This window comes from Uranotaenia lowii, chromosome 3 (genome assembly GCF_029784155.1).
Source record: "Uranotaenia lowii strain MFRU-FL chromosome 3, ASM2978415v1, whole genome shotgun sequence".
Lineage (NCBI taxonomy): Eukaryota > Metazoa > Arthropoda > Insecta > Diptera > Culicidae > Uranotaenia > Uranotaenia lowii.
The window spans coordinates 339,037,714-339,060,794 of NC_073693.1; the positions used below are offsets into that span (position 1 = coordinate 339,037,714).

Here is a 23,081-nt window from a genome sequence, read left to right on the forward strand (position 1 = left end):
AATTCGTGGTTTTTTCATTGTACAATTCTATTCGGGATAATAGTTTAAGTTTCTAAAAGCGTCGACTTTTTTTCAAATACTGGAAATATTAGAAGAATGAAATTATCTTTTAAATTATCTCAGTTTTTGTAGGAAAAATTGAGAAATGCATTTCGAAGTTGTCAGCATAAGAATTATGAAGTTCCTCACACGGAGTTGTTTGCAGTTTTTTGGTCAATTAACATTTTTTTCAGATTTTAGAATTCCCATTTCGGTTCAAACAGCTACAAGGTTTTAGTTTTAGAACATTACGCTCGAAAAGCACACAGCAATTTGCACCGGTGTTCCGCCGTTACGCCGCGTTACTAGTAACGCGTTCATCCGCCGTCCGCGCGCGAGGAAATTCGGATGAACACCCATCGTTGATCGGAAAACCGCGCGCGCTCTTTTCAATCTGTCAATCACCCAAAAACGCCTCTGAATTTCGAATTTACGGAGGAAAACAGGCACAGTTCGGTCACATCGCTTTTTGTTGGGGGAAAATAATTTCGGATTTTTCGGTTGAAAACGGATCCACTTCCGGTCCAAAAGTGTCTCGATCGACGGTGCGGAACTTGTTCTGTGATTGGGGATTGGTTTTGTGCCCGGGACGAACGATTTTGGTGCTGTTTTTAGTGTTTGGAAATTCTGCTATTTTTCGAATCGGAAGGGAAATTGGATCCCATCCCAGGTAGCCTCGCCAAGAAGAGTAGGGACAAGATCGCAAGAAAAAGAGCCGTATCCTCCGCGAAAGCCTGTAGTGGGAAAGGAGAGGAAGAAAAGGAAGTTCAATAACATCTTATTGGAAGACAGAAAATCGGGGACAAAGTAATTACGCGCAGGCCGACAGTGGTGTTTGGACATCTGTTGAGTTTCGGGGTATCGAGGATCGAGAGTTATCTAGGCAGTTGAGGGGTACAAAGTTCGACTTTGTCCAGCATGGAAGCGGTGGCCAATGGTGAGGGTAAGACCTCACCGTCCTCGGCTAGCAAGAAATTGAAGCAAACTCGGTTACCCTTTCAGGTAATTTATTTGTGACTTATTGATATAAAGCATTTAAATATCATTCTATGTATGTAGTACATATGCTGAATATGTAGTACATCTGAGAAGAAAGTGAAATTTTTGTTTCTCGTCATTTATTTTTATATTGATTTCCGTTTATTTCCGCATTACAATTTTCATTTTCATTCTTTTTTGTTTCATTGTTAACTTTTAATTTTATTTACTCTTTTTTATATCTAATTTCATTCTTACTTTACTTTTCTTTTGATTTTTATTTTATTTTCTTTAAATTTTGGCTTATTTTTTTTTTATTTTTCGCGTTTTTCAATTATTTTTTTTTACTTTGAAGCTTTTTTAAAATATTTTTTGATTTTCTTTTTTTTTTAATAATTTTTATTGGTTTGTTTTTATTTTTAATTTATTTATTTATTTCGTCAATCATTAGTAGACACATACATATTATTAGTTCATTAAATGAATTAAATTAAAATTTTTACGTATATTTTTCATTTTATTTTTAATTTTGATTTTCTAAGCTTTTTGGCAGACTGTTTTTACACAATGAATTTTTTCTTCTTATTTTGTTTTTTTTTTTTCGTTTTCTGTTAGATTTTTTAAAATAAATGTTTCTATCGGCGAAAGTATTTTTAATCGAAGGATTCATCATTCAATTTTAATTCCTTCTTTCTTCTTTTCCTTTGTTCTTTTTTTTCCTTTTTTTTTTCAATTTTTGTATCTTTTTGCGTCTTTTTTTTTTTTTTTCTTATTTTTGCCTTTTCTTGTTTCATTGATCAACTAGACATCTCCTTTGTGCCATTTTTTCCTTTTTTCATTTTTCTTATTGTTTTTGGTTTTTTCTTTTCCTTTTTCTCTTTTTTTCCTTTTTCCTTTTCCTTTTTTCTTTGAAATATTTTTTCCTTTTACTTTGTTTTGTTTTTCCTTTTTCTTTATTCCTGTTTAATTTCTCCTTGTTTCCTTTATTTTTCAGTTTTTCCTTTTTCGTTTTCCTTTTTTCTATTTAATTTTCTATAATTCTATTTTCTATGTCTTTTTCCTTCTTTTTTTTCCTTTTCCGTTTCTCAAATTTTCGGTGTTTTATTTTTCTTTTTTATTTTTTCAATTTTGTAGCGTTTTTGTTTGGTTTACTTTTTTATATTAATATTTTAATGGTTTGTTCTTATTTCTAATTATTGGTTAATTTTCTAATTTTTTTTATTTTATTTTTGATTTTGATTTTATAGGATTTTTTGGTGTATTTTTTTTATGTTCTCTTCTTCTATTGGGTTTTTCTTCGTTTTTTGTTTGATTTTTTTTTATAAATGTTTTTATTAGCAAAAATATTTCTTAACAACGGATTCACCACCGGAACGGAATTAAAAAAAAATCCTTCTTTCTTTCTTCTTTTCCTTTGCTCTTTTTTTCCTTTTTTTAAAGTATTTTTTTTAATTTTTTTTGTATCTTTTTGCATCCTTTTTCGTATCTTAATTTTGCTTATTCTTGTTTCATTGATCAACTAGACGTCTTCTTTGTGCCATTGTTTTTTTTTCTTTTTTTCCATTTGTTTTTCTTTTTTTCCATTTTCCTTTTGTTTTCGTTTCTCTTTTTCCCTTTTTCTTTTTTCCCTTTTTCTTTTTCTTATTCCTTTAATTTTTTCTTCAAAATATTTTTTCTTTTTCCTTTTATTTTGTTTCTTTCCTCCTTTTTCTTTATTCCTGTTTAATTTCTCGTTGTTTCCTTTTTTTATTTTTCAGTTTATCCTTTTTCGTTTTCCTTTCTCTTTTTTCCTTCTTTCTATTTAATTTTCCATTATCTGTTTTCTATGTTTTCTTCCTTCTTTTTCCTTTTCCATTTTTCAAATTTTCGATGTTTTGTTTCCACTTTTTTAGCGTTTTTAACATATTTTTTGGTTTATTTTTTATATTGATTTTTTGTTGGTGTGTTCTTATTTTTAATTATTGGCTCATTTTTCGTATGTTTTTCATTTTAATTTTGATTTTATAGGGTTTTTGGTGGACTGTTTTTTTACAATAAATTTTTTCTTCTTCTTTTGTGTTTTTCTTCGTTTTTTGTTTAATTTTTTTTGTTAAAAGTTTCTAACAGCAAAAATATTTTTTATCAACGGATTCATCATTCTTTCTTGATTCCTTCTTTCTTTCTTCATTTCCTTTGTTAATTTTTTCCTTTTTTTTCATTTTATTTTTTTTAAGTTTTTCTTGTATCTTTTGCATCCTTTTTCGTTTCTTAATTTTGCTTATTCTTGTTTCATTAATCAACTAGACATTTTCTTTGTGCCATTTTGTTTTCTTTTTTCCATTTTTCTCTTTTCCATTTTCCCTTTTATTTTCGTTTTTTTTCTTTTTCTATTTTCCCTTTTTTCTTTTTCCTTTTATTTTGTTTCATTTTTTTCCTTTTTCTTTATTCCTGTTTAATTTTTCCTTGTTTCCTTTTTTGTTTTTTAGTTTATTCTTAATCGTTTTCCTTTTTTTTTCATTCTTTCTATTTAATTTTTCACTATTCTCTTCACTTTTTTCATTCCTTCTTTTTTCTTTTCCATTTTTCATTTTTTTCCTTCGTTTTTCGTTTTCTTTTCCTTATATTTCTCCTTTTCACACTGTTCCTCATTATTATTTCCGTTTTTTTTCTCTTTCTCCTTTCCCTTTTTCGTTCTTCATTTTTTATTATTCTTGTTTCATTAACCATTCAAACATATGTTTGTACATTTTTAATTTTCCTTAGGTTCTTTTTTCTTGTTTTCTTTTTTCTTTCTACTTCTTCCTTTTTCTTTTTTTCTTTTTTTCCGCTTCTCATATTTATTTGTTTATTTTTCTGTTCTAATTTTTTTTTAAATTTTCTGTTTCTTTTTTAAGGTCAATGTTTTGACTGTCTTGCTAGTTTATCGCTTTAATGCATTTGTTTCTATTTTTTATGATTTATTTCACATTTTTATTTTATTTTTGTTTACGATGTTTAAATTTATTTTTTTTGCTCTTCATCTGCTTTTTTTCTTCAAACCTTTTTTTCATATTAATTTTCCATTTTTCTCTTTCTTTTTCTTTCTTTTCCCTTTTTCCTTTGTTCATTTTCTTTTTCCATTTTTCCACCTATATTCTTTTCCTTTTTTCCTTATTTCCTTTTTTTTCATTTCTTCTTGTTTCACCCTTTTTCGTTTTTAATTTTTTCCTTATTCTTGTATCAGATTTCAATTTTTAGTTCACAGTTTTCATGTGAGTTATAAATTTTAGTTGGCATTTTCAAGTTATCGGTTTTTATTTTTCGCTTTTTATTTTTCTGTTCTCTTTTTCAGTCTTCAAGTTTCCTTTACAAAGATTTTAACGTTCAGTTTAATTTTGAAATTATCAGCCTTTGTTAATTTCGAATATTTCCTCGTTTTACCCAACAGGTCCTCACGGGTTCCCCAACGCCACCGGTTGCCGCCCGGAAGACGACTCCGGTAAAAGCGCACCCGATGGTGGTGATTTCGTCCAACGGAAACGATCCACCAACGTCATCGAAAACGGAAGGTTCCACTACCAAAGTCCCAAAAGTTTCCTCGAACCGCAAACGTAAACCCTCGACGTCGGCACTCGAAGCGGAAACGCGGGCCGCCAAGATCGGACGCATCGCCGAGGTAAAGGAAAACGTCAAGGATGCTCCGGTTGTGGTGCTGCTGGATGATGAGAGCAATTCCGAGGAAACACAGGGAACGGCGACAAAGACTCCGGCCAAGACTGGCCAAGGTGAGTCCAGCGAAAAGAAGGTTTCCAGTAGCGGGAAGGACAAGTTTATGATTAAACTTCCGGTGAGCAAGAGGAAATCTTCCGTTGGAAGGAAGGACGATGGCGAGGAAGGTGGAGCATCGTCAGCTAAGAAAAAGGATAAGAAAAAGAAGAAAAAGTCCAAGGATCAAGATAAGCAGGGGGCGGTTTCGTCGAAGAAAGAAGCAACCGTAACGGATCCGGAGGTTTCGATTTTAATTGATGACAGTGAACTTTCAGACGGAGAGACAGAAAAAACAGATAAGGAGGGTAAGGAAGAGTCAAAAGAAGATAAGGATGTAAATGGAAAGGAGGCTGATGCTGAACCAGTCACCTCAGAGGAGAAAAAACCTGATATAATCGAAGATGAAAACTCAGCTGGCAAAACAGAAAAAGATACTGAGGCTGATTCCGTAAAAGAGTCAAAGGTTGAAAAGAACACATCTGAAACCGTTGAAGAAAAGGCAACTCCCAAAAGAAGAGGGCGTTCTTCAGTTGTTCCGAAGCCTGACTCAAACGTCGAAAAAGTGACGCCGAAACGTGGCAGATCAGCTAAGACTGCTTCGGTAGAATCTGGTAAGAGTGCGACCACAAAGGAAAATGGAACTAAAGTTGACGATGATAAGAAAGATGATGAGGTTGAAGTAATATCAGTTTCGCAAGAAAGTTCTTCAACTGATCAAAGGAAAGATTCCATTGAAAATAAATCTGAAAACTCGGAAAACTCGAAAGATAATGATAAAAAAGAACTAGAAGTTGAAACCACTGACAACAAGACAGCTTCGAACAGGAAATCAGCTAGAAAGAGCACTGTCAAAAAAGCTGATGATAAGACAGAACCATCTAAAACGGGCTCGACCAAGAAAACTTCCAAAAACGAATCTGTAACGGAGTCGAAAGCCAACGAAAAATCGCAAGAGTCTGCAAAACCACCACCGAAGCCGACAAAGGGAGCATTAGATAAATTTTTCGCTAAGGTGCAGACACCGGACAAAAAAGCGAAATGTTCACCGCCGAACGGTGCCATCGATTCGCAGGATGCGCTTCAGGAGGTTCCAAGAACCCCGGAAAAGACCAGATCCGTTCCTGTGAATCCTCAGGTGGAAAAGGTGAAGCAAACGGACCTGAACGAATCGATGACGATTGATGAAGATTTGCCGGAAGAAACGCCCTCGTCCAATCCCAACAATAGCACGGTGATGAGCATCTGTCTGGATGATTCCAGTGATGAGGCGAATGCTGAGGAAAATGCCTATATGCTGTGTACGCCCAATACTAAGGAACGCTCCGGAAGTGGTTCCGATAGCAACAAAAAGCAGTCGTTTTCGGATCGGAAACTGACTCCCAAACAGGTCGCTCGAAAGCAGGAAGCGGAAAGAAAACTGGCTCTAAAACAACAGGAAATTGAGGAGAAAAAACGTAAGAAGCAGGAAGAAAAAGATGCGAAGATACGTGAAAAAGAAGAACAAGAACGGATGAAAAAGAAGGAAAAAGAGGAGAAGGAAGAACAGAAACGTAAGGAACGGGAAGAAAAGGAAGAGCTAAAACGAAAGGAGAAAGAAGAAAAGGACGAACAGCGCAAAAAGGAACGAGAAGAAAAGGAAAAGAAACGACTGGCTGAGATCGAAGCGAAAAATGAGGAAAAACGCAAAAAGGACGAACAAAAAGAAGAGGAACGCCGCAAGAAGGAAGAAGAGAAGGAAGCCGAGGAAAAGCGTAAACAAAAAACCGCCCAAGCTTTTCAGAGCTTTTTTGTTAAGAAAGAATCTAACGGAAAAGAGCCGAAGCAATCGGATGATGAAAATTCCATGGATCAACTCGCGGGCAATGGAGAATCCGGTGAGCAAAACAGTCGCTTCATTCCGTTTTGCGTTAAGGGTAATATGAGACTGGCCCCGGTTTGTCGACTGCAACTCAGCAAAAGAAGGAAGCAACAGTTGGAAGAAATTTTAACCAAAACCAGTGACGAAAATGGAAATGACGCAGTTGCTTTCTCGAAAGATCAACTGTATCTGGCTCAGATCAAAGCCGATCGTTACGAAGTTGGACGATGCGATCGAACATGGATTGCACAAGACGATGAAGCCGAAGAGGACGATGTTATTCTTTTAGGTAAGTGTCTAGAGTAAACTTTGTCAATTAAATGATCTCAAAATAAATCCTTTCACCTAAATTTAGACGACGACGTGTGCCATGAAATCGAAACGGATCCTGCGGCGGCTCCGAGCAAACGCTACCGGGCCAAGTTCTTCCTGTTCGAGGAGAATCGGCGGCCACCATATCGAGGAACCTGGCGCAAACGTAGTGCTGTCATCCATCCTAGACGTCCGTTCGTTCAGGATACGGTTCGTTCACTGGTTTGATGCTTTCGAAAGAACAAATTTCACTCTCCATCTATATCGTTTTTAGAAATTTTTCGACTACGAGGTCGATTCGGACGACGAATGGGAGGAGGAAGAACCGGGCGAGTCCCTGCACGGAAGCGATGACGAAAAGGACGTTGATCCGGAGGAGGAATACGAGGTGGACAACGACTTCTTCGTACCGCATGGGCATCTCAGTGACGAGGAGATGCAGGCCGAAGACGATGTGGACGAGGACAACAGTCCCGAAACTCAGAAGGCAAAGCTCAAAATTATGCAGCAAGAATTTGCCGCCGAAATGAAGAAGAAAACGGAAAAGATCAAGCCCCGTTTGATTGGGTGCCTGTGGGAAAACTCCGGGGATCAGAACGATCGAAGAGGTATCGAGTGCTCGTCCGTCATTTGGGATATCCTAAAAGCTCGGGCTATGCTGTTCGATCCGGAGGAACCGATCTCTTTCACAGTTCAGAAGAGTGAACCGGACTCGAACAATTCTTCGCCCTCGAAGGATAAAGAAACAGCAGGCTCGTCAGCACCCTCGGAACGTAAGTCCAAACAGGTCAAACTGGTTGACGAAGGTGTCAAGGAGCTAATTAATCTCATCCACGGAAGTGGACAAAGCAAGAAATTTCTGCTAATGGAGTTTCTAGCGTACTGGGCTAAAAAACGGGACGACGGGGAACAGGCACCCAATTTCTCAGCTGAAAGCATCCGAGCAAAAATCGGGGAAATTGCCAGCTGGCGACCTTGTCCCGATGAGGGACCGATGCAGAATAAAATGTGCTGGTACGTAAATCGGGACATGCTGGTGAAATATGAGCTGACGGACATGAAGATTCCCACCGGTTGGCAATTTATTCTGAAACCGTTGGTCAAAAAGTCTACCCGGGAACGGAAGGATCCCGCTGGTAATGGTGAAGGCAATGGTGCCGGTGATGATGCGGACAATGAGGAAGGAGGCCCCAAGAAAACGCCGCCGAAAAAGGAAACCGCGGAGAAGACCAACAAGAAAGTCAAGTAAGTGGGTGGAATGTTAAATTTTAAAATGATTATTACTGTGATTTGGTTAATCGAACTTTGTTAGATAATCACTAATCAAATCTGTTGGTAGCTGAGTTTAGTGGCTTCTCACTTATCCGCTAATCGGATGCCTCCTTTGACTTTTTTTGACGTTTCTTATGAAAAGTGGTTATCGGTAGAGAAGTGGTATTTTCAATTGTGGGCTCTAAAGTCCCCTATCATATAGGTACCTGTACATTCAGTTTGATGATAATCTTTAGCAAAAAAGTTTTCACTCTTTATTGATGATTCAAGTTTATCTTAAATTTGACAGGAACAAAGAATTGAATCAACGTTATCTTTCAGAGTAGTCCTAAAAGCTAAGGCCTAAGGCTAACCTTAAGACTGTCAATATAGACTTAGAACCCTGGACTCTGGAATCTGGACTTTGGATTCTGTATTGCCCACAGTTAGTTTAATTTACGAATTTCAGCATCGATAGAGAAAATCACTTCGATAGAAAAAATCAATTTACGAACACGCCGTTAAGACTCCAGACAATGGACTTTGTACTCTGGACGCTGGGCTTGGGACTTTGGACTCTGAACCCTGGATTCTGGACTCGGGAATCTGAACTTTGGACTCAAGACTCTGAACTCTGGACTCTGGAACATGGATTCTGGACTCCGGACTCTGGAATCTGGATTCTGAACTCTGGACTCCGGATCCTAGACTAAAGAATCCAGACAATGGACTTTGTACTCTGGACTCTGGATTCTAAACTCTGGACGCTGCCTTTTAGACTTTGGACTCTGAATCCTGGATTCTGGCTCGGGACTCTGAACCTTGGACTCTAGACTCTGGAGTTTGGACTCTGCATAAAAATTCAATTTTTGGATTTTAAGTACTGGACTTTGGACTTTGGATTCTGTATTCGGAACTCTGGACTCTGTACTCGGGACTCTGGACTCCGGACCCTGGATTCTGGACACTTGTCTCTGGACTCTGGACTCTGAATTCTGGACTCTGGACTTTGGACTATGGGCTCTGGGATTTGGGATCTGGGCAATGGACAATGGACTCTGGACTCTAGACGCTGACTTTGGACTCTGGACTCTGGACTCTGGACTCCGGACTTCGGACTGCGAAGTTTGGATTCTGGACTCCGCTCTCTAGACTCTTGACTCCTGACTCTCGACTCCGGTTTTTAGAATTTAGATAGAATGGACTCTGGACTCTGGATTCTGGACACTTGTCTCTAGACTCTGGAATCTGGACTCTGGTCTCTGGACTCTGGAATTTGGACTTTGAACTCTGGACTCTGGACAATGGACTTTGGACTCTAGACTCTGGACTCTGACGCTGACTCTAGACTCTGGACTCTGGACGCTGGACTCCGGACTCCGGACTGCGAACTCTATTCTGGACTCCGCTCTATAGAATCTTGATTCCTAACTCTCGACTCCGGACTTTAGACTCCAAATTACGGACAATGGATTCTGGACCCTGGATTTTGGACATTCGTCTCAAGACTCTGGAATCTGGACTCTGGACTCTGGTCTCTGGACTTTGGACTCTGGACTGTGGACTGTGGATTCTGGACTCTGGACAATGGAGTCTGGACTTTGGATTCTTGACTCCTGACTCTCGACTCCGGACTTTAGACTTCAGATTACGGACAATGGACTCTGGACTCTAGACTCTGGACTTTGGACTCTGACTTTGACGCTGACTCTGGACTCTGGACTGCGGACTCCGGACTGCGAACTCTATTCTGGACTCCGCTCTCTAGACTCTTGACTCCTGACTCTTGACTCCTGACTCTCGACTCCGGACTTTAGACTCCAGATTACGGACAATGGACCCTGGATTTTGAACACTTGTCTCAAGACTCTGGAATCTGGATTCTGGACTCTGATCTCTGGACTTTGGACTCTGGACTGTGAACTCTGGACTCTGGACTTTGGACTCTGGACTCTGATTCTGACGCTAACTCTGCACTCTGGACTCTGAACTCCGGATTCCGGACTGCGAACACTGGATTCTGGACTCCGCTGTCTAGATTCTTGACTCCTGACTCTCGACTCCGGACTGTAGACTTCAGATTACGGACAATGGACTCTGGACTCTGAACTCTGGACGTTGGACTCTGGACTCTGACTCTCACGCTGACTCTGGACTCTGGACTCCGGACTCCGGACTGCGAACTCTGGATTCTGGACTCCGCTCTATAGACTCTTGACTTCTGACTCTCGACTCCGGACCTTAAACTCCAGATTACGGACAATGGACTCTGGACCGTGGATTCTGGACACTTGTCTCTAGACTCTGGAATCTGGGCTCTGGTCTCTGGACTTTGGACTGTGGACTTTGGACTCTGGACTGTGGACTTTGGACTCTGGACAAAGGACTCTGGACCCTAGACTCTGGACTCTGGACTTTGGACTCTGGATTCTGGATTCTGGACTCTGACCCTGACGCTGAACTCTGGACTCCGGGCTCCGGACTGCGAACTCTGGATTCTGGACTCCGCTCTCTAGACTCTTGACTGCTGACTCTTACGGACAATGTTGAACTCTAAACTATGGACTCTGGACTCCGGAATTAGGATTCTGATTTTTAAACTCCAGACTACAGTTTCTGGACTCTGGAATCAAAACTCCGAACTTCGAGTTCCCAAGCTCTTGCACTGGATTCTGTAACCGAGACTCCGGCCTCTGGATCCGGGACACCGGATTTTGGAGTCTGGATTTCGGACTATGGACTCTGGAATTCGTCCCTGTTTTGGTCTGTCTGACTTATTCGACTTCTGCAACCAAGTCGTCAGCTTGGGTTCCCTCCCTCTGATCTGTCGCTAATTGTCCGTATATGTTACCACGTGCAATCATAGCAATCCAATATTCGAATTAGGTCAAATCATAGCAATCAGGTTTGTTAGGTTTCGACTGAAAAGATTTCAATTCATTCTGTAATCACCATTAGAAGAATAAAGTCATATTCAACAAACTCTCTTTTGTGAATACAATATTTGGCGACGAGAGTTTCAAACCCACACCTCAAGATGTTCAAGTCCAACGAAGGAGAATCTTCTGGCAGGCGCATGGAGGAAATTTTCCTAACCATTCTGGAGCAGAACAAGCAACTTTCTGACCAAAACCGACGGATGATGGCCCTAATGGAAAGTTTCAACAACCAAGAAGCACCCAATCGGGCAACGAACAATCCGGAGCTGGTTCTAGAATCCCTTGCATCCAACATCAAGGAATTCCACTATGATCCAGAGAACGGACACACTTTCGATCGCTGGTTTCAAAAGTATGAAGACCTGTTTCTCCAGGATGGTGCAAAGCTCGAGGATGCGGCAAAGGTGCGACTTTTATTGCGAAGTTTACACGTAGGTGTCCACGACAGGTACCTGAATTTCCTGCTTCCGAATCATCCACGTGATTTTCAATTCCACGAAACCGTTCAAAAGTTGAAGCAACTCTTTGGTACACGTGTTTCATTGTTCAGCAAACGGTATCAATGCTTCCAGCTCACCAAACAGGTTGACGAAGATTTCGTAACCTATGCTGGAACCGTTAACAAGCGATGCGAAGACTTCGAATTGAATGCCATTTCTCCTGATCAGTTCAAATCCCTCATCTTTATTTGCGGTTTACGCTCTTCAAGTGATTCAGACATCCGAACCCGGCTACTATCAAAGTTGGAAACCGACGCGGGAGACTGCAAGCTCGAATCCTTAATCATCGAATGCCAGCGCTTGCAGAACCTGAAGCATGACACGGCCCTGGTGGAACAAAAATCATCGACATCAACATTTGTGTGCGCAGTCAAGCAACAAAGACATCAGTCGAAACAATCCACTCAAGATCAGCCGAACATCAGCAAAGCTTCAAACATTCCAAGGACCCCGTGTTGGCAATGTGGCGGAATTCATTACGTTCGTGATTGTTCCTACACCACCCACACCTGCGAATCCTGTGGCAAAGTCGGTCATAAAGAAGGGTATTGTCTTTGCTACACGGCAGCAAACCCCAACAAGAAGAAGCAAATGAAGAAGAAGGCAACCATCAACAGTATTTTCACAATCAGCCATGTTGCCGAATCCCGACGTAAGTTCACCAACGTTACCATCAATGGCAAAGTTGTTAGGTTGCAATTCGATACTGCATCTGACATCACTGTCATTTCAAGACGTGTCTGGAACAAACTGGGATCTCCAAAGCTTCAATCAACTGATCATCAAGCAAAATCAGCATCCGGAAAAACACTACACATTTCCGGTAAACTTCAGTGTCACGTTACCCTGGGAAACATCACCAAATTTGCGACCTGTTACGTGACAAGCCAACCGAATCTCAACTTAATCGGACTCGACTGGATGGAGCTGTTCAATCTTTGGTCTCATCCGCTATCATCGATTTGCAACCAGATTCAATGCCACCTCAGTGCAGAACAGTTCAAGCCCGGAGATAAGGTGTATGCGAAACATCACTCAAACAACAAGTGGAAATGGTTACGCGGAACTATCATCGAATCAATCGGAAATGGCAATCACATGGTACTACTAGATCAGCGGCGGAAGCTGATCCGGTTTCATGTTAACCATCTCAAGCCTTGCAAAACCACGATTGAAGAAAGCCCCGAATCAGCTAGTCCACTCACTATACTGGTAGACATGTTTGGATTGGAACCCCTTCAAGATCCTGTGCGGTTACCAAACAAGGTTCAATCAGTCCAGAATTCACTACCGATGGCCAAAGTTCCCGTTGAAGTGGGAACTCAACCGATCCATGATCCAGAGAATGACGTTCCTGTAGGTATCAACAGCCCTGTTCCTTCTAGCCTACCACGAGATGAAGATTTCCATGACGCTGTTGCTGATTGTGGTTCATCTTCAGAGGCTTTCATTCCTGTATCCATCGGTCGGCCTCAACGAACACGAAGAATCCCTTCTAGATTTCAATCAAATCTATTCTAAGATTAGAAGGGAGGAAATGTTACCACGTGCAATCATAGCAATCCAATATTCGAATTAGGTCAAATCATAGCAATCAGGTTTGTTAGGTTTCGACTGAAAAGATTTCAATTCATTCTGTAATCACCATTTGAAGAATAAAGTCATATTCAACAAACTCTCTTTTGTGAATACAATAGTATACAACCTTTTTCGGACTAATTCGGACTCCCGAAGTGTGTTCCTCGATTTTCTCTGTCTTTCCTCTTGTACGGACACGCTTTGATCTTTCTGGTTCCACAGGGTTTACTATCAGCCCATCATAACCCTCATAACCCCTCTCGTATAAAATCCTTTTTATCTCCTGGTTCAACTAGCAGAGCAAAGTCCAGCATATTCAGACAACTAAATATCTTCAATAAGTTATTAGCACTACACGAAAACTGACGGAAAATACCCTCTATGTCTAGTTTCTAATAAGTAAACTATGCTAACTAACATTAATCTTTGCAGATCCTCGAAAGCATCTGCCTCTACAAATGGTCCACCGACTAGTAGCAACAACGGAACCAGTGCAACCGCAACGGCTACCACCACCAACATCACCAAGTTTACCAAGAAGCTGTCGGACGAGGACAAACGAAAACAGCTGACCAAGATCGAGCCGAGCTGCAAATCTACCAACAGCACCGGTGAAGTTAGCACCAGCAGCAAAAAAACGTTGAAAAGTGCCGCTACCCAGGCCAAGGCGGCCACCGCAGCTAAGAAGGAAGAAGCTTCCAGCAGCAGCAGCAGTAGCACCACCAAACCTGGTGAAAAGAAACGGGTGCAGCTGCTGATGTCGGTTCCCCGAGGGCAGCAGATCAATCAAACCACCAAGAACAGTTTAATCAGTAAGTTCTTGGCAAAGGGTCAACAACCGAGCAAAAATGGTGATAATGTTGTTAGTAGTAGTGATGATAGTAGTATACCTTCTTCTTCTAGTAGTACTAGCAGTGATAGTGTTAAGGCCAAAAAACGCGAAAGCAATAGAGTTGTGGGTAAATCGGTGGAAGCTATGGAGGTTGATTCTCCTGGCGACAGTGACGTTATCTTGATAGACGATTAATGGGTGTGGGTGGTTTTAGTGGATGTTTTATGGAATATTTTTTGCCCCCGGAGGACACACACCACACCGCCCCCCTGTCGCGCACGTGTTATTCTTGTTGCAAATATAAATCTGTATTGTGTAAATTATTTTTGCTTTTTTATATACATATTCTGGTTTGAAATTATAGATTAACGAACGCGACACAAAATATGATGTCGAATGTGGACGGAAGTTCTGCATTAAAATTTTAGATGTAATTCCGAATGGAAGAAATCATCATAATCCCAACATCGTGTTTAGGATTAGCCTATATAGTTTTGTATAGATTAAGATATTATATTCAAACACTCTCATCCCAATTATACATAGCATAAAACCATTCGTGGAATTCGTATTTTACAACTTGAAAAACAAAATCTTGCTAATAATTTTTAAATTTAGTGCGTCGAACATGCGTTAGATTGTTTTAGAAAGTTGAATAAACAAAAATTAAAATAGTTATCAAAATCTAATAAGTAATTTAACGTTCAATACTATTTTCTTTGTTTGAATATCACCTCCATGAAGGCTCAATATTAAATACCAAACGAAAGTACCTTCAGGCCATTAATTAATCTGCGATTAACCGCAAACCCAAGCCATGCTGCTTCAGCTGCTAATTTTTCATCTCCTTGCCAGTAAAGCCTCTCGCGTTTGAGTCGTCTGTTCCCCATCTAGATACGGTGCAAGTGCTAAAAAACTAATTAAACCGTTTTGTCCCCTTTCTGGAGGAGAGTAGCTTGAGCAAATGAGATCGCGTGGAACTCGATCGTCGTCATCCCTTCTTCGTGATTTTTTTTACACAGCTTGATCCTTCCTTTCTCACCCAGGTGGAGTTTGTGATCACGCGAACAAAAATTTTCCGTTTACTGTTTCAAATCTCCGTGGTTGTTGTGATCCTACCAAACAACAAGTAGTAAAACAAATTTGCGTTAAACCACGGCAGCATTTTTTCCTTTAAAAGCGGGAAAAATGTGCTCTGTGCAGCGAGTTGCGCCCGGTAAAGATCGATCCCGCGATAGTCACGGTAATTGAACACCATTTTTCTTGTTGTCGCGTAGGGTCCCGCAGCAGCTCTGCTTCTCTTTCTCTTTTCATTCAATCTGTCTGTCCTTGGCTAAAGTGAAGCTTGCCGCGGAGGAAGGTGTGATTTTGTCGCAAATCGTGCATCGGTAGTTGACCTGTTTTATGCAAAGGTTAGGCTCTTTATCGCCGCATATCGCTGTGGTATTGAATTCCTGTCATCAATTCTCCGGTAAGGCATGCTTCTATGGAAAAGAGAATTAAAGATAGACAGGAATAAAATAGAAGTTAATACCAGTTCAATTACCAACTCTCAGCTAAATCTGTAAGATTCTAGATTTGTATTTCCAAATTATTAGATAATAAGCTTATTTCTTCAGCCACCCAGGAAAATGAAGTAGCGAAATTGAGTGGACAACATTCTTTCATATTTTTTCTAGTTTCCACAACCACAAAAATTCCAAAAACCTTAGTAAGCAACCAACCAGCCAAACCACACCTCAAACATTTTATGATGTCCGAAAGATTAGCTCACTTAAAGTGCCATAAGTCGTCTCCCCCCAGTTGATACCTGCCAAAATCATTCGAACGCGTGTTCGAATTACGATCCACACAAAATAGCAGCACGCCCAACATCAATTTCCACAATGATGTTGGTCGCCTGTCGAAACAGGTAAAATGGTCCTACACATTTTGGTGAGGGGGAATGGCAATTTTTATTTTATCAGGGCACTTTTCGATTCGATATGTCGTTCTAGTTTATTCACTTTTTTTTTTCCTCCAGGGGTGGCCATATATCATCGTATTGACTTTTTTTGGTCTCTCTTCATTCACTGTACGGCGACCGTGGATTTATGGTTGGGTTGGGGAGATGAAATCTCTTTTTTATCGATGGCGAAAAGTGAAAAAAAATCGAATCGGCTCGCTAGGGTAAACGGTAGTCATACTTGGAATATTATTTTTTGTAGTTTCTCTTCGTCTGATCATCTATATTTCGCATATTCTCACCCTTGGATCATCGCATTCCTTCTGATCTTCTCTTCATCTTTTCTTTTATTTTGTCCTTGTTTTTTCTCTCATATTTTCATATCTTTCATATCTTTTTTCATCTTCAGATCATCTCATTTTTAAATTCATCACTCAGTCTTATCTTTCTATCTTTATATCTCATACTCTTCTCATTTCTCTGATCCACACCGATTTTCAACCTTCCTTTCGACCTATCTTCACAGCTTTTCATCTTTAAACACTTTAATCATTCTTTTTCATTTTTATTATCTTTCAACGTAAGAGGGTTAACAGTTTATTTTCGGTTTTTTTTATAGGTTCATCTTCTCTTCATCTCATCTTCCCAGTTTATCATCTTATGCTTTTCTTATCTTTTCACACTCTCATTTTCCAAACCATTCATATCTTAATTTCCTATTCTCATTTCTTTAGCTTCCATCGTTTAGCCGACCCGTTTCTCGTCTTCTGCTCTTTATATCTTTCATCTTCTCATCATCTGATCTCCCAGGAAGCTTAATAACATCTAGCATCTTCTCTTCTTTTCATTTCTTCCTTGTCTCATTTCCGTTGCATTGCAACATACATAATATCATCTTTACCTTTATTCATCTTCTCATTTTTTCTCTTTCATTTCCTTTTCTTTATTTATCTTTTGATCGTCTACGCTTTCCAGTTTCTCATATTCTTCTTTTTTTATCTTCTCCTCGTCTCTATTTTCATATAGGTGCCTTTTGAAGGAAATACCTTTTGTTAAGGTACTCGTGGGCATGAAAAACTATCTTCAGGTTTGCTTAAAAGGATGTTAATACAGTAAATTTCCGTTTCTTGTTATAGTTTTTAAATATTTCAGAACCACTTTTTTCAGATTCTCTATAATATAAATCCAACTAAATTTATGAAGTTTTTTTACAATTGATTTTCTTGGAATCGTTTTTTTTTTTGTTTTTTTAAGGGAGTTTAACTGCCAGGGTCATTCTTCCCTATAACTCTTAAAACCGCAGCGAATTCTGGGATATTTAAACGTTTAACGCTTTCCTTCGGTTTATTAGGTACATGGTTTAAAGTAGTGAACCTTCATATAAGAGAAGCGACATCTGATCCCTCTTAAAATAAAATATGTGGCAACATCGAGGAAATCTTGGACAAAAAAATCCCCAGCACTGTTTTCTGGCTCAATGTTCAAGCTCTAAAGTGAACGCTCCTTCAATCCAACAAAACAACATTGAACTCGATGCCCGAAAAATCACGTTTATCGTGTGTATGAATGACTTGAATTTCGTTAATAATCAGTTAGTTTTCTAACTAGAAACACGATTCACCAAAGAATTGAAAAAAATAGCACCTAATCATAAATTGATATGACCAGCTGAAAAATTACCTGTTTGAACTATAACAACAATCACAATACCTTCCTTGGTTGAGTTTTCAATAAGAAAGGTAAAAGCTCTGCGACAAAATGCTCGGATCGATTGGAATCGATTTTGACAGTTCTTTTGCTCGATTGGAATTTCGTGATTCAGATGTCACTTCCCTTATATACAGGTTCACTAGTTTAAAGGAAAATAATCAATTGAAGTACACGTGTGATTGAGTTAGCGTGTGATAGTGGAATGATTTATTTTCTTATTTTACAACTAGGCACGGGATACTAAGATAAGATCATAATTGATTCTACGCCTCCTATACTTCTCCCTAATCCGTGACGCCTACAAGTTCACAAAATAGTTGCTGCTTCTGGACAGCTAAAGGCTTCGTGAACCCATCAGCCGGTTGATCCGTCGTCGGGATGTACTTCACCTTGACCACTCCTTCCTTCAGACTCTCGTGCACGAAGTGGTAACGAATGCTCACGTGCTTTGTTTGGGGGTTGTACGCTCCGTTTCCAGCGATGCTGATTGCTCCCTGGTTGTTGCAATGAATCAGTACTGATTCCTCCTCGAAAATCTGCGACCGCAAGTTCGTCCACCACATGGTTTCTTGGATGGTTCGAGACAGAGCCATGCACTCCGCCTCACAAGATGACAGGGCGACAGTCGGCTGCTTCTTGACGTTCCACGAGATGGCTCCTCCCTGCATCGTGAACACGTAGCCAGTGTCCGGATCTCCTCCCCAATCGGCATCGCCAAAACCGACCAGCTCAGATGATCCATGCTTGCTGTACTCCAGCTTCTTCGTTGTAGTACTCTTCAAGTAGCGGATGATTTTCTTGATTGCTTCCCAGTGCTGTCGTCCTGGTTTCGAACAAAATTGACTCACTGCATTGACCACATAGGAAACATCTGGACGAGTTACTTGAGCTGCGAACGACAGACATCCCACCGCTTCTTTGAATGGCAACTTCTTCATTTCAGCTTTTCTTCCATGGACTTGCCCAACCTCACGTTCGGATCTGCTGGAATGGACACCGGTTTCGCATCTGCCATCCCAAACCGACATACGCTTGTTGATCAAGCCAGAGCTTTCCCTCTTCTCGATCCCTCTTAATTCGGACACCTAGATAGTACTTGGCCTCACCGAGATCCTTCATCTTGAACTGCTCGCATAAGTACGCCTTTAGCTTCTGCTTCAACTTCCGGTCGTTGGTGAAGATCAAGAAATCGTCAACGTAGATGGTGACTGTGTGGTATGCCACAGTCTATTGTATCAGTTCAGTGTATACGTGATTGCTAAAGCCTCCGCATTTTCTGTATCACTGTGTACGTAAGTGAATGCTTGCTTGTCGTGACGTTCATTGAGGAGTCAACCTTGACGGGGTTCAGTCGTGTGTTGCAGGTTGAGTGATTCCTTGTGAATGTCCAGTTTGCATAGTGACGAACATTAACTTTTCCTCACGCACCATCCAGTACAGGCAAGGATCGACTGAAGAACGGTTCAGTCCATCATCCAGCTGAGCATTCCAAAGGCGGCTCGACTGCTTCAAGCCGTACAGCGCCTTCTTCAGCCGGCAAACTTTACCGCTCTGGTTCTCCACACCCTGCGGCTGCACCATGGATATTTCCTCGTCCCTCAGCTCAGCCTGTAGAAACGCCGTCACGGCGTCCGTTTGATCAATGTCCAGATCCAAAAGCACCGCCAGCGCCATGAGGTATCGGACCGTCGCGTACCGCACGACGGGGGAATACACCTCATCGTTATCTAGACCTGGCGTCTGGGAACAGCCCTTGACTACGAGATGAGCGTTGTACCGCTGAACAACTCCATCGGGTTCACGCTTCGTTTTGAAAACCCACTTGTTCCGTATAGCTTTCCGCCCCTCGGACAGATCGGTTAGCACCCACGTCTCGTTTTCGCTCAACGACTGCAACTCTTCTTCCATGGTTCGAACCCAATGCTCTCTGTCGGACCGACACAGAACCTCGTCGTAGGTAGTTGGATCGTCCATCTGCTTCGCATCATCGGCCGTCTCGGGTGGCAACTGAGGGGAAACATTTTTACCAGAAAAGGATCCATAGCTAACGAAATCAGAATACTTGCCTGGATACCTGCGCTCCCGACCGCTGCGCCTCAACCCCTGCTCATTAGCTGGTCTTCATCTCCAGCATTATCGATGCCGGGAAGGATAACGGTGCCGCCTGGTTGTCGTGCGTCTGGACCAGCACAACTAACGCCTGACTCGATGACTTCCTAGAATTTCAGTTCGAAGAATTCAACAGGTTTCATATCACTCGCTGCGCGTGCGTTCGCCTCGCCCTCAGCAAAGTCCACAACATCTCGGCTGATCTGGAACTCGTTGCGCTCGGGATCATACACACTATAGCCTTTGGTATCTTCACTATAACCAACAAAAAAGCCGTTCTTCGCCTTGGGATCAAACTTCTTGCGCTCCGCTTTCGGGATGTGGGTCGTCACTCTTGAACCAAACTCTTCCAAGTGACGAAGATTCGGTTTCTTGCCAGACCACGTCTCTTCCGGCGTCATGTTGTCCAAACACCTCGTCGGACATCGGTTGATGAGATAAGCGGCCGTCGCGACTGCCTTTGTCCAGTACTCCTTACCAAGCTTCGCATCGTTCAGCATGCACCGTGCTTTCTCCACCAGTGTACGGTTCATCCTCTCCGCGTCGCCGTTTTCCTGCGGCGTGTATGGACAAGTCGTTTAATGCCGGATATCCTCGCGCTCTAGAACCTTTCGGGAGCCTCGGTTTGCGTACTCCGTCCCGTTGTCGGTACGCAGGATCTTCAACTTCTTGCCGCTTTGTCGCTCGGATTTTGGCCTTACCACATCCGATGTCAACGCCGTTCAACGCTGGAACCATTAACGAGCCGCACCGACGTGAATTTTCTCAGCAATCCTTTCCTTTTTGTTAGCCCAGTATCTTGGAAGGCAGTTTTCAATTTCGCCCACGCGTCCTCGGCACTGGCCACATCCTGCACCAAGCTGTAGTTGTAGGTTTCTAGGCCAAATATGCAAAATATGCAAAAATATGCAAGCTATGCTATCTAGGTAGTCGTCATCATTCGGCAGTCTAGATTTGGACCTCAATAGGGTTTTAACCCGAGACTCCACAGTTTTCAATTTTTCAAATTTATCTAGGCCCTGTTGAAATAACACGTTTCACTGATGGAATGGAGTTTTCGTTATTCTCTACCTCAATAAGGTCTTTACGTAGCTACCCTCTACCCTAGCGATTGCTAGTGCTGCCTGCGATCGTCAATATGGTTTGGAAGTTAGAAGCTATTCAGGTACACATCTCTCATACGTTTTAGGCAACAACCTATAAGTTTTGCGGCTGAAGTATCAACTTCACTAAAATGCTCCTGATTATTTATCAATAACTATATACAATCGACCACCAGCCAGTAATCCTTGAAGCCACCTTGAACGGAATGAGTATGGCAAGAGACACCGAAAGACTCACCGAGTCGGGAAACTATAGAAAGGTCATCGATCCGGGAACCGTGGGAGCCAGGAGCCAGATGAAAGGTTGTCGTACCATTGGTGAAGAGTCGAGCCAAAAGAAGAGCGCCGTACCGGGGCAATGGAAGGTCATCGATTCAGAATCACTGGTAGGTCGTTGGAGAGGAGATCGTCGATCCGGAACCACTGGTAGCCTCAGGAAAACCGTTAAAGCGCAGGAAAAGCTTCGAGCCGCTGGAAAGGTGTCGAGACTAGAAGCCAACTGGAAGGTCGTCGGATCAAAGCCAGGTGGAGGACGTCGGACGAGGAGCAAAATTGTCATCAGACTTGGAAACCAACTGGAGGGCATCGAGTCAGGAATCTTGGAAGATCGACAGGAAGGAGTCACTGAAAGATCGTCGAGCCGTTATCCAGAAGGCAAGTTGTCGAATCGCTGGCAGGTTGCCGCAGAGCGAATGGTCTTGTCGAGCGGAACCAGAAGAGGACAATCATCTTCCAGAAGGATCCAGGTTTCCAGAAGGAGCCAGGATTTATTATATTTGAAAAACTAAGATTTCTTTTCCTGTTTCGGCCCTTCGAAACAGACCAACTACCCTAACTTATCGTGAGCATCGAAAGAAAAGCAGATCCAACAAGTGATACCCTCTGATGGTGATACTCAAGCATTAGGTCAATCTAGGGAGGAGGGAGTTTAATCTGGTACTTACCTACATGTTTCCACCAATCGAGTACATACCAAAAGATGGATAGCAGCAGTAACAGCAGAAAAAAACTACCCCATTCCAAAAACAGAATCTGTTGTCCAAACTGGTGGCCCATATCCGGCCGGTTGACTGATTGATTGCCAGTAATAAAAAGACGATGTTTGTCCCCTCATGCAGTTTGGCACTGATGGTTTGAGATGGTTTTTTTTCTCCGGTAGGTATATTGTCCGATTGATAAAAGTACCCGTCCATTGGGAGCTTCCACTGGGGCATGTGTTTCACTTTTTTATTCCCAAAATGAATTCGGAATACTAACTTGTTGCTTATCAGCTTATTATGCTTCGTGGATGTCCAATTCAGAACCCGAATTTTACTTTCATCGATAGAATCTAGAATCTATTGCAATGCAACAGTTGACAGCTTATTGTGTGCAAAAGAGTGCACTTTCAATTTTAATTTTCCTCCGAATGCAACCCAGGCTACTGCGATGAGCCATTTTACCACGAGGTTCCGATTGCAATGCTGCAGCCGCGTGTGATGCGCCCCATTAATTAAATGCATAAAACATAACCTATCAAAGGGCAGGTAGTTGTAGGGGGAAAACGCATCGCATTGACAGTGCGCGCCAATTGTGTTGCGTCCCTTTAGGTTCCGCTGCATCTGATTAGCATAAAGTACAAAACTCGATTCAATCCAATACAAGTAAAAGAATTTATGTCTGTCCCCAGCAATCGATCCGATCGGTGTCGGTTAATTTCAACATGGCGGCTTGATATCTATTTTCCACGTGACAAATGGAGAAGCTTCGACGTTCGTTGGCCAGTTCGCGTAATATCTGTACACGTCATTGGCATTGTATTTAAAACAGATTCTCGAACTATTCTCTCCTGAAAAAAGAGCATTTCAAATTCATCAACCAACCACCAGTCAGTAGTGGAGAAGGTGTACGTTTTAAAATTCTCCATCAATGGTACGGTTCTTTTGTGTGACATGATTAAAATTATACGCATGTTGCACCATCTAATGTGGTGTTCGTTCAGCATCTCTATTCTATTATGAGCCACAGTAATTTTTGCAGAGTTTTGGTCACCGTAAAGTGACCTAATCAGTCTCAAATGTTAGAACTTCATTGTAGAAAGGCATCCGGACAAAGTGTGCTACCCTACGGTAACTCACTCGTTGCCAGGACAACACAGCTTAAGCTCAAAGCTTCTACATATAAGTGGTAAGGAACGCGCTGTTTGATTTCTGGCATGGTTG

General features: G+C 41.3%; 2 protein-coding genes across 3 annotated transcripts; one reads left to right on the forward strand and one right to left on the reverse strand.

Moving 5' to 3' along the window:
* The first annotated feature begins 427 nt into the window (after nt 1-427).
* Nucleotides 428-14,333, forward strand: LOC129754300 (chromatin assembly factor 1 subunit A-B-like). 2 transcript variants are annotated; one of them, XM_055750270.1, is made up of 5 exons: nt 428-1,041; nt 4,424-6,890; nt 6,957-7,123; nt 7,188-8,162; nt 13,614-13,750. In XM_055750270.1, exons 1-4 carry the CDS (start codon nt 958-960, stop codon nt 8,160-8,162), a joined length of 3,693 nt encoding a protein of 1,230 aa, XP_055606245.1. In that variant the 5' UTR covers nt 428-957; the 3' UTR covers nt 13,614-13,750. The 2 variants fall into 2 exon arrangements, with proteins under 2 accessions (XP_055606245.1, XP_055606244.1); XM_055750269.1 differs by having other exon boundaries at nt 433-1,041; nt 7,188-8,158; nt 13,614-14,333.
* A 3,619-nt stretch (nt 14,334-17,952) lies between these two features.
* On the reverse strand, nt 17,953-18,606 carry LOC129753872 (uncharacterized). The gene has a single exon (XM_055749722.1). The coding sequence runs from the start codon at nt 18,604-18,606 to the stop codon at nt 17,953-17,955; it is 654 nt and encodes a 217-aa protein (XP_055605697.1).
* Between the last annotated feature and the right edge of the window lie 4,475 nt (nt 18,607-23,081).

Bases quoted from the DNA above. Each gene is read 5' to 3' on its own strand.
- LOC129754300 (XM_055750269.1), top strand. From the start codon at position 958: ATGGAAGCGGTGGCCAATGGTGAGGGTAAGACCTCACCGTCCTCGGCT. The intron at 1,042-4,423 runs GTAATTTATTTG...TTTACCCAACAG, and splicing joins AAACTCGGTTACCCTTTCAG to GTCCTCACGGGTTCCCCAAC. The intron at 8,159-13,613 runs GTAAGTGGGTGG...TAATCTTTGCAG, and splicing joins AAGACCAACAAGAAAGTCAA to ATCCTCGAAAGCATCTGCCT.
- LOC129753872 (XM_055749722.1), bottom strand. From the start codon at position 18,606: ATGAAGAAGTTGCCATTCAAAGAAGCGGTGGGATGTCTGTCGTTCGCA.